Raw genomic sequence first — 16,917 nt, forward strand, 5'->3', positions numbered from 1 at the left:
TTGCCACTTCTTTGTTCCAATGCCTTGATGGTGTTTCCCTGAATGTCAGCCTCCAAGAGTGGAAGTAAAGACTGCTCTGGGGAAGCTTTAGAGTTTGATAGCTGAGTTCCAGTACCACTCAAGCTTATGATTTAGGTCAGTAGTACTATTTGGTGTTCCGAAAGAAAAAAGCTGGTCTCTGGCGCTCCCTCAGTCAGAAGAAAGTCATTGGAAGTCTTTGAGTGCCTCACTTTGGTATAGAAACCCTTGCTCCATCAGTCTGATGGTGAGGCACGAAGAGTTCCTTTTTTTCCCTGGACCTTTTAGAAGTTTCTGTCAAATTGCCATCTGGGAAGATATCTAGAGGTTCTCTTTGTCCCTTTGTGTTTTGAATCTGAGGGAAGCATTTCCGTTTTTGACTTCTGACTTGCCTAGGTCACAAGGTCATTAACTCCAGGTTCAGACGGATATATCCCATCCTTATTTCAACCTGTACCTTGTCTTGATTCCAGGGTAGGCAGATGCTTCTTGACGACTCGGGTGAGAGTCAGTAAATGGTTAGTTTAGGTATTAGACTTATCCCACAGAGGTCTGCCAGGGTGTAGGAGTAATCACCAGTTTTGTGATGGCTTTTCTGGATCTAATTGGCTGGAACTAGGGTTTACCTATGGCTTCAGATGTCTCTGAAGTCAAAGCACTGCGGAGTGTGTCTCTCTCATCCAGTCAATCAGGCATGACAGGTGCCACGATCTGTCTAAAGGAATGGATCTGGATCCTCCCAGATTGGTTATGGGCACATCAGACATAAGCCTAGTGCAGTGGGTTGTGTTCTATCACCCCTCGCATAGTTCAAGGAATCTGGACCAAAGAAGAAGAAGCATGTGGTCTATAAACAGACTGGAAACCAAGGCTCTCGGGCCGGCCTGGTTGCAGTTCTTTTCCTTAATGATTGCTAATGTGAACAGGCAAGGGAACGCTCAGAAACCAATTATAACCCAAAAAAGCATGCAGCCTGTTCTGGTGGACAAAGTAGAACTTACTGCAGTTTTTAGCAGTTCACATTGCAAGAGTAGCATGCATTTAAATTGACTTCTTCAACAGGAATAAGTTGATCCCCCAAAGTGTGTGAGCTCAGACTGAAAGCTTTCCTGAACAAAAGTAGATTATGAGGATCCCCCACAACTGAATCTGATAAGTAAATTACAAGTATCCAAGGCCAACAGATTCTTTAGTCACTAAAAAGAAAGAGTTCAGCGATTTGCTCAAGGCCTGGTACGCCAGGAACTGGTTTTGTATTTTGTTTAATCAACCTAAGTCTTGAAGAGTGTGTTAGCTCAGAGAGGAATATTCTTCAGCAATGACTTTCTACTGCAGTCTCATTAAACTTAAGGCTTCTTTCAATTTTCTGGTCATTTCACCCTGGTGGATCAACATTCCATCCATATTGACCTTCCTGAAAAAGGGTTTTTGACAAAGGCTAAGCTCTTAATTCCCTGGGGATCCCATTTGCAGCTATTTCATGTTGCCAACATCAGATCCAGGGAACTTTAGTGTTAAGCATATTTTCCCATCTCTTGGGGTATCCAGTGCCTCAATGAAATCTGGATCTGGTTCTTATAACTCTTGTCTTCTCCTTTGTCACACATTCTCGAAGGATGTTCCTTAACGGTTGTACCTCTAGTGTTCTATGCTCAGAGTTATGGACCTTAATTGGCAGTGATCCCTCCTAGGCTTTTTACAGAGTTGATCACTTTTAAACAGTTCCCAATTCATTCTTCATTGGTAAAGAGAGTATAAATACACATTTCTGAAACTCTGAGAACTCACTTTAGGTTCAATATAAGGATTCTCTGACACATAAAAGCAAAAATTAAAAACATAAGAAATTGCCATGCTAGGTTAGACCAAGGGTCCATCAAGCCCACCATCCTGTTTCCAACAGAGGCCAAACCAGGCTACAAGAACCTGGCAATTATCCAAACACAAAGACGATCTCATGCTACTGATGCAATTAATAGCAGTGGCTATTCCCTAAGTAAACTTGATTAATAGCCATTAATGGACTTCTCCAAGAACTTATCCAAACCTTTTTTGAACCCAACTGCACTAACCACATCCTCTGGCAACAAATTCCAGAGCTTTATTGTGCGTTGAGTGAAAAAGAATTTTCTCCTATTAGTCTTAAATGTGCTACTTGCTAACTTCATGTAATGCCCCCTAGTCCTTCTATTATTCGAAAGTGTAAATAACAGAGTCACATCTACTCGTTTAAGACCTCTCATAATCTTAAAGACCTCTATCATATCCCCCCTCAGCTGTCTCTTCTCCAAGCTGAACAGCCCTAACCTCTTCAGCCTTTCCTCATAGGGGAGCTGTTCCATCCCCTTTATCATTTTGGTTGCCCTTCTCTGTACCTTCTCCATCGCAACTATATCTTTTTTGAGATGTGGCGACCAGAATTGTACACAGTATTCAAGGTGTGGTCTCACCATGGAGTGATATAGAGGCATTATGACATTTTCCGTTTTATTAACCATTCCCTTCCTAATAATTCCTAACATTCTGTTTGCTTTTTTGATTGCTGCAGCACACTGAGCCGACGATTTTAAAGTATTATCCACTATGATGCCTAGATCTTTTTCCTGGGTGGTAGCTCCTAATATGGAACCTAACATCGTGTAACTACAGCAAGGGTTATTTTTCCCTATATGCAACACCTTGCACTTGTCCACATTAAATTTCATCTGCCATTTGGATGCCCAATCTTCCAGTCTTGCAAGGTCCTCCTGTAATGTATCACAATCTGCTTGTGATTTAACTACTCTGAATAATTTTGTATCATCTGAAAATTTGATAACGTCACTCGTCGTATTCCTTTCCAGATCATTTATATATATATATTGAAAAGCACCGGTCCAAGTATAGATCCCTGAGGCACTCCACTGTTTACCCTTTTCCACTGAGAAAATTGACCATTTAGTCCTACACTCTGTTTCCTGTCTTTTAACCAGTTTGTAGTCCACGAAAAGACATCTCCTCCTATCCCATGACTTTTTAGTTTTCGTAGAAGCCGCTCATGAGCATTTATAAGCATTTAAAAAACCCAAAACATTTTCAAAAAGGGATTTACCATCTCAGGACCAATGATTGATTGTTTATGACCCTTAGGGTCATGGGGTGTTATGATGGTCCTTCGCTTTAAACTTTAAAGGTATTCTCTGTTGTATTTTTTGATACTTGCAACGTTTTTGTTACATATTTGCTTTGTTTGCATTTTGTTGGATTGTTTCTTTTTGATCTTTATCACTTTTAATCAGAGCCATCCTTCTTAACCAAGGTCATTTTTGCCTTTGGGTAAACAGACAGTATCTCTTTTCAGTATCCTATAAAGGGGAATGTGATGGTAAGAGCAGTCTTTCCCCTTATTAAAGGTTCTTTGAACCTTCTTCAGGTATTTAAAAGATGGCTAATCTCTTTCAGCTAACCAATGGGTCTGTATTCAGTGGACCTCATAGGGTGAAGCAGCTTCAGAATTCTCATTGTCCAGGTAAATCAAGCAGATGATTGCTCCAGCCTTTGTTGAAGAGTCAACAGCTTCCAATTGTGCTTCATGCTCATTCTACAAGGGCTCAGGCTTCTTCATGAGCATAGTCTACAGTGCCAGCTCCAGACAACATCTGTAAGGCAGCGATTTGCACTTTACATTCTCTTACGTGGATTAGATGTGCAGGCCATGGAAGATAATGCCTTGGGGCAAGTAGTCTGTGAGCAGCCCTGTTGTTATGGCAGTGGACCCTTGGACCAGCTAGAGTGTAGTGAGGATCCACTGGAGGTAGGTCTGCAGTGGAACTCGTAGCCAGCAGCTGGCGCAGGACCAGAAGACCGTACAGGACCCTCACCTATACCAGCTCTCGTTCCCCGCAGGTTGAGCCGTTGGGTGCCGGGGCCGGCAGGACTTAGGCGAGGGTCTCCTGGCACAGAGAATACCAAGTACAGTCCGAGTCGAGGCAGGCAGCAGTATGGGAGTAACAGGGACAGTCCAGAGGTCATGGCAGGTGGCAGCGGTGCAAGACGGAGATCCAGGCCAGAGGTTTGGGCTGGCTGAAGACAAGCGGATTAGATGGACGAAGCAAGGGTCAGGACAGGCAGCAGACAAAGAAGTAGCAGAAGTCAAACCAGAGAAGCAAGCCAAAGAGGGAGCAAGACCAGGAACTCGGGAGCGGAGCAGGACAGGAACTGGAACTGAAGAAGGCTGGATCAGGAACAGCAACTAGACACTCAACGAGTAGACCCATTGCAAAAGCAGAGAATGAAGATTCAGGTTGGGATTAAATACCCTTGGGCGTCTGATGTCATTTTAGGGGGCGGGCTGAGGTCTCCTGCCATGGCCCCTTTAAATCCCGAGCCCTTGCGCATGTGCCTAAGGGGGCGGGGTTTGGTGCAGGAAGTCGGCGGCGTCTCCCTCGTGGGGAGAGCGCCACAGGAAGGCCCAACCGCGGCCCAGAGCTGTGCGGAGGACGCCGCGACCGACTGGGGAAAGGCAGCAGGTAAGGTGGGGACCCGGATGTGGCCTCCCGCGGCCGGGATTCTTAACAGTACTCCCCTCTTATGCCCCTCTCCCTGGAGGTCCTGGCTTACCTGGATGATCCCGATGAAATTGATGAAGAAGGGATTTGTCCAGGATGTTAGAAGCAGTCTCCCAAGTGTTCTCCTCCAGACCACAACCTTCCCAGGAAATTAGGTACTCCCATCTTCGATGGTAGAAGAGTACGTCCAACACATCCCATACTTGGTAAATGGTCTCCTCCTCCGTTACCGTCTTGGAGGGTTCAGGTGGTTTGCGGTGTAAGGCTGAAAGTATCAATGGCTTGAGTAAAGAAACGTGGAATACGTTGTAAATCTTCAAAGTGGGCGGAAGGCGCAAGCGATGGAAACCGTACCCACTTGTTCCGTGACCACAAATGGACCGATATACTTAGGTGCCAAGCGCATGGAAGGAATTCGGAGACAAATATGCTTAGTGCTCAGCCACATTCTATCTCCAGGATTGAAAACAGGAGCTGGATGACTATGTTTGTCGGTGTTTCTCTTGGCGATGGCAGCAATTTGCTGCAATTTAATTTGTGTAGACTCCCAGAGAGCGCGAAGCTGCTGAGCAGTGAGTTGGGCCACAGGTGAATGTACTGTCAGCGGAAGCAGCAAAAAAGGCTTGAGTTGCTTACCATAAACAAGCTGAAAGGGGGAAGCCCCGGTTGCAGAGTGCACATGGTGATTGTATGAGAACTCGGCCCATGGTAATGGAGCCACCCAATCATCCTATTTGTCTCCCACGAAGGAACGGAGGAAGGCCTTCAGTGAACGGTTAGTTTATTCCACTTGTCCATTGGCTTGCGGGTGGAAAGCAGAGGTGAAGTCCAAATGAACCCCAAACCTTTTGCAAAGTGCCCTCCAGTATTTAGCTGTAAATTGCGAGCCACAGTCTGAGGCAATGTGGAGTGGCAGTCCATAAATGCGGAAAATGTGCTGGGTAAAGAGCTGTGCCAGCTCGGGGGCAGTAGGAAGCTTGGCAAATGGCACAAAATGGGCCATTTTAGAAAACCTGTCCATGGTGACCCAGATGACTGTCTTTCCCTCGGATAGAGGCAGGTCTACTACAAAATCTGTAGAGAGATGAGTCCATGGTTCTGCAGGTATGGGGAGCGGTTGTAAAAGACCTCCAAAGACGACCCGATAAGGGTTTCTGTCTGGTGCAGGTAGGGCAGGAGCCTACCTGCACCAGACAGAATGTCTGGATGTCCCACTTGACGTGTGGCCACCAGTAATACCGTGTTAGCAGCTCCAAGGTTCGTGCCTTACCAGGATGTCCCGCCGCTAGGGAATCCGTGAGCCCAGGAGAGAACTTCCTTTCTTGGAAGGACAGGAACAACTGTCTTGCCAAGGGGAACTACATCAGTGGCAGCCATGATGACCTTGGCTGGGTCTAAGATATACTGAAGGGAGGTAGGTGTGTCTTCCATTTCAGTAGTGCAGGAGAGGGCGTCCGCACGAAGATTTTTAGACGCTGGCCTGTAGCATAGAGAGAAATTAAAACGGCTGAAAAATAAGGACCAGCAAGCTTGTCAGGGGTTCAAACGTTGGGCTCGGCGTAAGAATTCTAAATTCTTGTGATCCGTATATACTATTATCGGATGCTGGGCTCCCCCCAGCCACTGACGCCACTCTTCAAATGTTAATTTAATGGCCAAGAGTTCTTTATCACCTATATCGTAGTTCTTCTCGGTGGCAGAGAATTTCCAAGAGAAGTACGAACAAAGGAGTAACTTGCCCTTGCTGGATATTTGGCTGAGAACTACCCCCACAGCTAGATCCGATGAATCCACTTCCACTATGAAATGTCGTTGAGGGTCCGGGTGATGTAAGCAGGTTCTAACAAAAAGGCTCTTTTCAAATCCTTGAAAGCATGATGTGCCTCCGAAGACCAATCTTTAGCGTTCGCTCCCTTCTTTGTGAGGGCAGTACGAGGAGCCACCCTTTGTGAATAGTGGGGTATGAATTGTCTATAGAAATTTGCGAATCCGAGGAAACGCTGGAGGGCTTTGATCCCCACTGGTTGAGTCTAATCCTTGATGGCGGATACTTTCTCGGGGTCCATATAAAATCCTGTAGAGGATACTATGTATCCCAAGAACGGCAAAGATTCTTGTTCAAATAGGCATTTTTCTAATTTGGTGAACAAGCAGTTGTCTCAAAGTCTTTGTAACACTTGCTTAACTTGCTATTGATGCGTAGTGAGGTCTTTGGAGTATATTAGAACGTCATCTAGATAAACGATGACAGAAGAGTGGAGCATGTCACGAAGAATTTCAGTCATCAAGTTTTGGAAAACCGCAGGGACAAAACAAGGTACTCGTAATGCCCATCACGAGTGTTGAAAACGGTTTTCCACTCGTCACCTGGGTGGATTCGTACCAGGTTGTAGGCCTCAAGAAGATCGAGCTTGGTGAAGACCTTTGCTCCTTGTACAGGGTCTAAGAGTTCTGGGATGAGTGGTAATGGATATCTGTCTCGGCAGGTGATGGCGTTGAGACCACGGTAATCTATGCAAGGTCTGGTGGGTCATTTTAAATGTGGTCAATGTCCCCATTGTGACAGCTGTATTGAAGGTGAACATTGGATTGATCCGGTAACAAATTTGAGTATTTCGGAAGTCACGCTCAAATTGTACTTCTACATTTGTAGTTTATGCATAAATTTGCTCTTGCCCAAAAATGTATGTGGGCCGTACGACTTGTACAATGTGGATCCGGTTGAATGAGCATAAATCAGGCTTAAATAAAGAACAACTCACGGCTCCAATTGTATAACATTGTTTACAGTATAAGCACAGATTTACGCAGTTGAGATGGACTGTTCTTGATCATGTAAGGATATCATCGAGGGGGGGGGGTCGACTGAGTACAGACATTTAAATTATTGAGAGGCTTTTTGGATTTTTACTCTAAAAGCATAGATACCTGGGGGTTTAAATGAAGAACTGGATTGGTCAGCTTTAGTGTAAGGAATACGTGACGTGTCTACGTCAAGTGAATATCTTTGATTGGACTATTTGAATCAGCAAGAGTAGTATAAGTGCATCAGAAATGATAGTTGATGATGTTGGTGACAGTTTGGAATTCAAGCCGCAAATAGGATTTGTACAGGAGCGACAATGCGCTGAACCAAGCGGATAAAGCATACGACGGATTGGATATAATAACATCCCCTGAGGAAAGACCTGAACGGTCTGAAACGTGGCCCCGTTGGGCAGACAGTATTCACGTCTGTTATGAATATTTTTGCAGCCTTGTTATAAAATATGAAGGACTATTTAAGCTAACAGCAGCACTTGAATTCAATGTTGGGATATAACTTTAAAAAAAAAAATTTATTGGATGAAAGTGTATAGAAGAGGTTTTTTTTTTTTTTACTTTCGGGATATTTTTTTGAATTTTTGGTACGCTCTACACATAAAAACAAAGTGGTTGGAGATGGATCGTTAATGATTAAAAGAATTTATATACCATTACCATGGGGTAATGGGAATATAATAACATAAGAAACTTTCCACTCCATCCCCCCCAAAATTTTTTTCTTTTGTTTGTTTAATACAAGTAATTAAATCAATTAATTTAATTGATTTAATTACTGTGTTTGCAGTTTTTTAATTATAGCAACAATAAACTAGAAAAATACGAATAAGTGAGGCAATATATTGGAGCTCATTGAGTTTATATTTTGGATCCCTCAATAGTGATTGGTTTGTGTCTTAAGTTTGGTCTATTACATAAAATTCATAAAGCATTCATAACCGCTTTATTTAATAAGATTGAAAAGGTGTTAGTATAAAGCCCAAAAGTTTGACAAGGGTAGAAGGTCCCCTGACACAGGGGACAAATAAAGAAACAAAGAGAGAGCCATGGAATTAAGAAACAGATAAACTGGTGTTTAAAGCATCGAGCTAGTATAGCTGCTGTATTTTGCTAATTTGTTTCCTGCAGAGTAGGCATTTCATTGGGTGAAACAAATTGTATTTTCTGTATTCGTTTCTGGGGCATGAGAGATTTTTCATAACTAACTTGAATCACTAGTCAGGAAAATTTTCACAGTCACTGAAGAAAACCCTTTTGTCCAGTGGGCATTCTGTATGTTTTCTGTTTTTATGGACTAGTTTACCCTTCCTGGCTTCAGACGGCATACTCAGACTGTTCAAATCTTCTTGCTGGTTGAGCATCGGAGTGCCATTTTTTTACTAGCAAGAGTTGTGCCTGTAGCAACATCCTCCTTCTCTCTCTCCTTTGAGCTTAATCACATCAAGTTAATAATATGCCTGAGCCCCCGTCAAAGTGAAGATGCAAACTTTAGTATCTTTCTCTTCAATGGTACAGGCAAGCTGTGCATGTTATAAAATCAGTGCATCCATGAGTGCATGCCAGGAACCACACGCATGGGTCTTAAAATCTACCCCTTAATATGGTTGTTTGGTATAGGCAGGAATGTGTCCTCTCTTTTTATCACTTTTCAACACACAGTGGAAAAGTGCTGATGTAAGCTGTCCATCTGTCTATCTGAAAGCAAAATAGCTTTCTTCAGAGTAGACTGATCAGGGTCAAATGTGAGTGAAAGCCAAGTCTGGGCCTGGAATTTACTGTATGGAAAGTGATGACTTTGGATGTCACTTTTTGTAGGTCACATTGAAATGCGCTGGAAAAATTCAAGCATGATTTTTATGTCCTTCCTTGTTTGACGTTCATGTGTTTCTTCTCTGTATTAGGATTGGTCCAAAGGAAGATTTTTTCCATTGTTCAAAATGCAATTTATGTTTAGGCGTTAGCCTGCAAGGAAATCATAAGGTAAGATATTACCTTATTTTATATGTAAGGGATGATAGCATTGACTAAAGTAGCTATAGGAGTTATGGAGGGGCAGTGTCTTTCCAAATTTGGCATAAGCTGCTTGAACATCCTCTGTTCAGAGTCAATGGGGCTTAATGCAATAAACTTTAGTGTTCATATTATGGCCTTTGTATGCATGCCATAATTTGCCTATTATGCAGGAAAGCCTTACCATGCATATTCAAAGGATATGAAAAGACAATGTGGAGAGCGTGTTAAAATGTTCATGTTCATACATGCAAATGAAGAAATGTTACATGTAAATGAGTTTTTTTTCTTGATAAATACCTTGGTATGCTCATCCTTCACACTGTTTACCAACACTTGCTAACTGAATGCTATTTAATGTCTACCTAGGTGTTAATATACTAATATGATCCTGATCCTGTTACTAAGGGGAAGTTTAATAGTGTGATCATGCTGAATTGAATATGATCTCGAGAGGGCTTGGCTATCTGGAATCAGAGGGCCTGAAAAATGAAGACCATGGAAAGAAGCTGACACTGTATAACTGTACCCTTAGGCCCTTTGGGATTAATACATTTGACTACACTTTTCTTTGTCAAAACAAAACACATCTAAAAGGCATGCTTTTTTTTCTAGAATTCTTACACACATTAACATTTCAGATCTTCTCAGTTACATATGACAGAGACTCTTCAGTCATTGCTGTACACCTCACAATGTGCAAGGCAAAGAGGTTTTGTACTGGTATGGAAATGGACAGGCTCTAAGGTATTGGCATGATTCTCAGGTCACTGCAGTCCTTGCTGTGGTTTCACTGGCCACTTAGCATTGCCAACTGTATTTACTTTGATTAAGAATTTGATTAGTCAAACTATTATCAATCAGAATTTGTTATAATCATTCTCACAGGACAAGCAGAATGGTAGTCCTCACATATGGATGACATCATCAGGATGAAGCCAATCATGGAAAATGTTTGTCAAAGTTTCTAGAACTTTGACTGACACCTACTGGACATGCCCAGCATAGCACCAACCCTGCATCCAGCAGGGGTCCCCTTTCAGTCTTCTTTTTTCTGCGCAGCAGTAGCCACGCAGGTTAAGGAGCTCTTCAGAGATTCCCGACAGGAATTTTTTTCCTCACGGAACTTCATCAAAAACTTTCAAAAACATTTTACCCCACAGGGGTCCCCTTATCGATATCTATCTTTGCACCGCGGTCGAACAGTAAGTTTTTTTACCTGCTTGTGGTCTATTCACGTCGAGTTTTTCCCTCGCGGTTTACCAGTCATCGACCGCACCGCGGCTAAATTTTCTCGAGGCCATGGTGTCGGGTTTCCGTCTGTGCCCTAACTGCACTCGAACGATGTCCATCACTGACCCTCACACGGTCTGCGTGATGTGTTTGGGGTCTGACTATGATGTCCTTACTTGCACCAAATGTGCCCAAATGACACCAATGGGTCGCAAGGCTCGGCTTGAGAAGATGGGACTTCTCTTTCGGCCAAAACCCCGACTCCATCGATAGCGTTGACGTCATCTGAACCAGTGCCGTCTGCTTCGTGCCAGCACCGGGAAACTGCTGCTGCCCGACCAGCGTCGACGACTCCGCGGGTGTTGACCCCCTCTGTTCCTCTTCAGGAAAAAGACAGAGGAGAACATCGAAAAGCTCAGGCCAACCGATACAGGTAAGTCCTCGGTGTCGACGTCGTCTGAGCCACCGACAAAGAAATTCCATACAGAAAAGGCCCCATCCTCTTCTGTCTCTGGGTCACCGAGGTGTTCCCCACCTGGACAGGTGCCAGGATCCATGATTCCCTCCTTTACCGGTGGACCCTCCGGCTATGCCAGTGCTGCCTCCTACTCCAGAATCGGGTATCCATGCCCAGGTTTCCGTGAGGAATTGGATCGGATGATCCAAGTGGTTATTGGTAAAGCACTCCAGGGGTTCAAACTCCATCGATGCCGGTTCCTGCTCCAGCCACCGATCCGATACCCATGGCGCTTGCACTGCTATTGGCAAGAATGGATAAGTTAATCGGTGCCCTTCCACCGATGGATCCAAGAGAACCGATGGGCACGATTCCTTCCTCTCAGATACCTTTGTCATCGGAAGAAGAAGAGGAAACACCGATCTCCATTCCGCCCTCCAGAGTGCTACCACAGACACAACCATCTATGTCACCGATTCCATCGGTGCCTCCCTCAATGCTTTCGATGCCTCCATCGATGCCTTCAATTCCACCTTCAAGGCCATCGATGCCTAGGCCAGGGCCTTTTGGGATAACACCGTTACTCCCTTCTGATGAACATATGGGAGCTGGTGATGAGCCATACAATCCCTGGACAGATGATTCGTCCCAGGATACTGATGATCTGCCTTCACAGCCCTCTCCTCCTGATGAAAGGAAGCATTCTCCTCCAGAGGACTTCTCCCTTATCTTTGTAAAGGAAATGTCTGAAACAGTTCCATTCCAGCTTCAGAATGAAGAGGACTCTAGGCATCAATTGCTGGAACTTCTCCAATTTCTCGATGCTCCTAAGGAAATCATGTCTATCCCTATTCATGATATCCTCTTGGACCTTTTAAAGAGAAATTGGATGCACCCTGTTCTGTGGCACCTGTCAACCGTAAAGCAGATGCCACCTATCTAGTTCAGTCAGCCCCTGGCTTCCAGAGAGCTCAGCTAGACCATCACTCAGTGGTTGTGGAGTCAGCCCAGAAGAGGGCACGACACTCCAAACCCCACTCTTCCATTCCCCCAGGAAAAGAACAGAAATTTCTGGATGCATTTGGAAGGCGAGTATTCCATGGGTCAATTCTCATCTCTCGCATTGCTTCCTATCATCTGTACATGACCCAGTACAACAGGGCCCTGTTTATGAAGATTCAGGAATTTGCTGAATCCTTACCTCTGCAATTCCAAGACCAACTTCATGCCCTAGCACAAAAAGGTTTAGATGCTGGCAAACATGAGGTACTGTCGGCAAACGACATCTTTGACACCGCCTCCAGAGTGTCAGCGGCAGGTATTAGTGCAAGAAGATGGGCCTGTTTAAAGTCTTCAGACCTCAGACCAGAGGTACAGGACAGGTTAGCTGACTTGCCCTGTGCTGGGCATAATCTTTTTGGAGAAAAAATTCAAGAAGCAGTGGCGCAGCTCAAGGACCACCAAGAGACTCTGCGCCAGCTCTCCTTACTGCCTTCTGATCTCTCCTCCTCTTCCAAAAGATCTTTTAGGAGAGACTCCAAGAGACAGGTCTACTGGCAAAGGAGATACTATTCCCCAGCGTCCAGGGGTCGACCTTCTAAGCCTTACCAAAAAGGCCAATCCAGGCAACCTTGAGTACAGAAGTCACAGCCAGCCCCCCAGCCAGGTCCAGCGTTTGGCTTTTGACTCCCTCTTAGAGAGCAGTACCCAGCCTCCGCTTCCGGCTATTCCCGTTGGAGGCAGATTGTGCCACTTCTCCAAACCATGGCACACAGTCACCACAGATCAGTGGGTACTCACTGTAGTAACTCAAGGTTACCACCTTAACTTTCTCTCTATTCCACCGGATTCCCCACCTCGGCTGACGTGGGGAACATCCGACCACTCATCACTCCTGGAGCAGGAGGTCTCCCTCTTCCTCCAGTCCCAAGCAATAGAGCCAGTGCCCCTCTCCCAACAGGGGCAAGGGTTCTATTCTCGATATTTCCTGATACCAAAAAAGTCAGGTGGTGTGTGCCCAATACTAGATCTTCGCACCCTAAACAAATATCTACAAAGAGAAAAGTTCAAGATGGTGACCTTGGGTTCTCTTCTTCCCCTTCTCCAAAGGGAAGACTGGCTCTGCTCTCTAGACCTCCAGGATGCCTACACACATATTTCAATTACTCCGTCACATCGCAGATTCCTGTGGTTCCTAGTAGGCCCAAAACACTTCCAATATTGAGTGTTACCATTCGGCCTAGCATCTGCCCCACGAGTCTTCACCAAGTGTCTCGTAGTGGTAGCTGCCTTCATCAGGAGTCAGTGTCCACGTCTGGGCCACCTATCTCGATGATTGGTTAATCAGGGCTCCCACTCAGCAAACTGCACTGACGTTCCTACGTCTCACGTGGCAATCCCTGATCTCCCTAGGGTTTCTCATAAACTATCCAAAATCCAGGCTAGTTCCATCCCAAACCCTATCGTTCATAGGGGCAGACTTGGACACTCTCTAAAAGCGAAAGCCTTCCTACCTCAGGATTGAGCTCTCACTCTCGCTTCTCTGGCCCATCGACTGCAGTTTCAACAACACTCAACTGCACGTCACTTTCTGATCTTACTGGGTCATATGGCCTCCTCGGTGCATGTCACTCCCATGGCCCGCCTGGCCATGAGAGTAATGCAGTGGACTCTAAAATCGCAGTGGATTCAGTCTTCTCAGCCAATGTCCACCATTGTCCACATCACCAACCAGCTCCGCTTATCACTGGCTTGGTGGATAAATCAATCCAATCTTCTTCAAGACCTTCCATTTCAGGCTCCAGAACCTCAAATAACCTTGACAACAGATGCCTCCAACCTCGGCTGGGGTGCACATGTTGCAAACATGCAAACTCAGGGCATTTGGTCTCCAGAGGAAGCCAAACACCAAATATATTTCCTGGAGCTTCGTGCAATCAGATATGCTCTCAGGGCTTTTCAGGATCAGCTTTCCAACCAGGTCATCCTGATTCAAACCGACAACCAGGTGGCCATGTGGTACATCAACAAGCAAGGGGGAACTGGCTCCTACCTCCTGTCAGGAAGCTGCACATATATGGGCGGAAGCCCTTTCCCACTCGATGTGCCTCAGGGCCACCTACTTGCCGGGAGTGGACAATGTGTTGGCAGACAAGCTGAGTCGCACTTTTCAACCGCACGAGTGGTCCCTCAACCCCATAGTAGCGGACTCAATGTTCCAACTTTTGGGGTTACCCTCGCATAGACCTCTTTGCATCGATCCACAACCACAAAGTAGGGAACGTCTGCTCCCTCACTCGCAGCCAACACTTTCAGCCAAGACACGCTTTCTCCCTCTTGTGGTCCAGCGGTCTCCTTTATGCGTACCCCTCCACTTCCACTAATTTCAAAGACTCTAATAAAGTTGCGAAGGGACAAGGGGCTAATGATTCTGATCACGCCTTATTGGCCACGCCAGGTCTGGTTTCCAATTCTCCATGACCTATAAGTACACCGGAACATTCCTCAGGGGAAGAACCTGCTTCTGATAACTCAGAACAATGGCTGCCTTCGTCACCCCAACCTCCAGGCCCTCTCCCTGACTGCCTGGATGTTGAAAGGTTAATACTTCAACCTCTTAACCTTTCAGAGCCGGTTTCCCGGCTTCACGAAAGCCTTCCACAAGGCAGTCTTATCGTTTCAAATGGAACAGATTTACGGTATGGTGTACTTCCATGTCCATTGATCCCTTCACTTATTCCACACCGAAGTTTCTGGACTATCTCTGGCACCTGTCAGGCCTCAAAACTTCTTCTATCAGGGTACATGTCAGTGCAGTAGCCGCCTTCCATAAAGGTGTCGGGGATGTACCTATTTCAGTACAACCCCTTGTAACATGCTTTTTGAAGGGCTTGCTCCACCTTAAACCTCCACAGCGCCCTCTGGCCCCTTCCTGGGACCTCAATTTGGTTTTGGGGCGGCTCATGAAACCGCCATTTGAGCCTCTCCAATCCTGTGATCTCCGCTATCTCATCTGGAAAGTGATTTTCTTTTGGTGATCACATCAGCTCGCAGAGTTAGTGAAATACAGGCCTTAGTCACCTACCTGCCTTACACTAAAATTGTGCATGATAGGGTAGTACTCCCTACTCACCCTAAGTTTCTGCCTAAGGTAGTATCGGAGTTTCATATCAATCAATCCATTATACTACCCACCTTTTTTCCCAGGCCCCATTCAAATCCAGGAGAACGGTCTCTGCATACCTTTGACTGTAAACTTGCTCTAGCATTCTATCTAAACCGTACAGCTGCCCACAGAAGATCCACTCAATTTGTTTCCTTCGATTCCATCAAACTGGGTAATCTTGTGGGTAAGCAGACTCTCTCCTCCTGGTTAGCGGACTGTATTTCCTTTTGCTATCAGCAGGCAGGCATTCCGCTTCAAGACCATGTTAAAGCACATTCTATCAGGGCCATGGCAATATCAGTAGCGCACCTACGCTCGGTGCTGCTTGCTGACATCTGTAAGGCTGCAACCTGGAGTTCTCTCCACACCTTCGCAGCCCATTATTGTTTAGACAAGGCTGGCAGACAAGATTCCATCTTCGGCCAGTCTGTGCTACGCAACTTATTTGCGAACTGAGGTACCAACATCCTTCCGCCAACCAGTTAGGGTTCAGGATGCCCTCTACCAAATTCCACCCCAGTTCGTGTTCCTGAGTAGTTAAATCACAAGCAGATTGTGATAAATTGCAGGAAGACCTTGTGAGGCTGCAAAATTGGGCATCCAAATGGCAGATGAAATTTAATGTGGATAAGTGCAAGGTGATGCATATAGGGAAAAATAACCCATGCTATAATTACACAATGTTGGGTTCCATATTAGGTGCTACAACCCAAGAAAGAGATCTAGGCGTCCTAGTGGATAACACATTGAAATCGTCGGTTCAGTGTGCTGCGGCAGTCAAAAAAGGAAACAGAATGTTGGGAATTATTAGAAAGGGAATGGTGAATAAAACGGAAAATGTCATAATGCCTCTGTATCGCTCCATGGTGAGACCGTACCTTGAATACTGTGTACAATTCTGGTCGCCGCATCTCAAAAAAGATATAATTGCGATGGAGAAGGTACAGAGAAGGGCTACCAAAATGATAAGGAGAATGGAACAGCTCCCCTATGAGGAAAGACTAAAGAGGTTAGGACTCTTCAGCTTGGAGAAGAGACGGCTGAGGGGGGATATGATAGAGATGTTTAAAATTATGAGAGGTCTAGAACAGGTAGATGTGAATCGGTAATTTACTCTTTCGGATAGTAGAAAGACTAGGGGGCACTCCATGAAGTTAGTATGGGGCACATTTAAAACTAATCGGAGAAAGTTCTTTTTTACTCAGCGCACAATTAAACTCTGGAATTTGTTGCCAGAGGATGTGGTTAGTGCAGTTAGTATAGCTGTGTTTAAAAAAGGTTTGGATAAGTTCTTGGAGGAGAAGTCCATTACCTGCTATTAAGTTCACTTAGAGAATAGCCACTGCCATTAGCAATGGCAACATGGAATAGACTTAGTTTTTGGGTACTTGCCAGATTCTTATGGCCTGGATTGGCCACTGTTGGAAACAGGATGCTGGGCTTGATGGACCCTTGGTCTGACTCAGTATGGCATGTTCTTATGTTCTTATGTCTTTGGGTACATTTGGTGCATTCCTCTGGCATCCTCAGCTCGGTACTCACCCATATGTGAAGACTATCATCCTGCTTGTCCTGTGAGAAAGCAGAGTTGCTTAGCTGTAACAGGTGTTCTCACAGGACAGCAGGATGTTAGTCCTCACGAAACCCGCCCGCCACCCAGTGGT

At 45.2% G+C, this 16,917-nt stretch overlaps 1 protein-coding gene across 1 annotated transcript in view; it reads left to right on the forward strand.

Moving 5' to 3' along the window:
- Window positions 1–16,917, forward strand: part of RCHY1 (ring finger and CHY zinc finger domain containing 1) — a 92,700-nt gene that overhangs the window by 17,077 nt on the left and 58,706 nt on the right. The window contains exon 4 of the mRNA XM_029598378.1: window positions 9,290–9,368. Within this exon, the coding sequence (XP_029454238.1) occupies window positions 9,290–9,368 (79 nt within the window). The remainder of the gene's footprint in view (window positions 1–9,289; window positions 9,369–16,917) is intronic.

Source organism: Rhinatrema bivittatum, chromosome 1, assembly GCF_901001135.1.
Source record: "Rhinatrema bivittatum chromosome 1, aRhiBiv1.1, whole genome shotgun sequence".
Classification (NCBI taxonomy): domain Eukaryota; kingdom Metazoa; phylum Chordata; class Amphibia; order Gymnophiona; family Rhinatrematidae; genus Rhinatrema; species Rhinatrema bivittatum.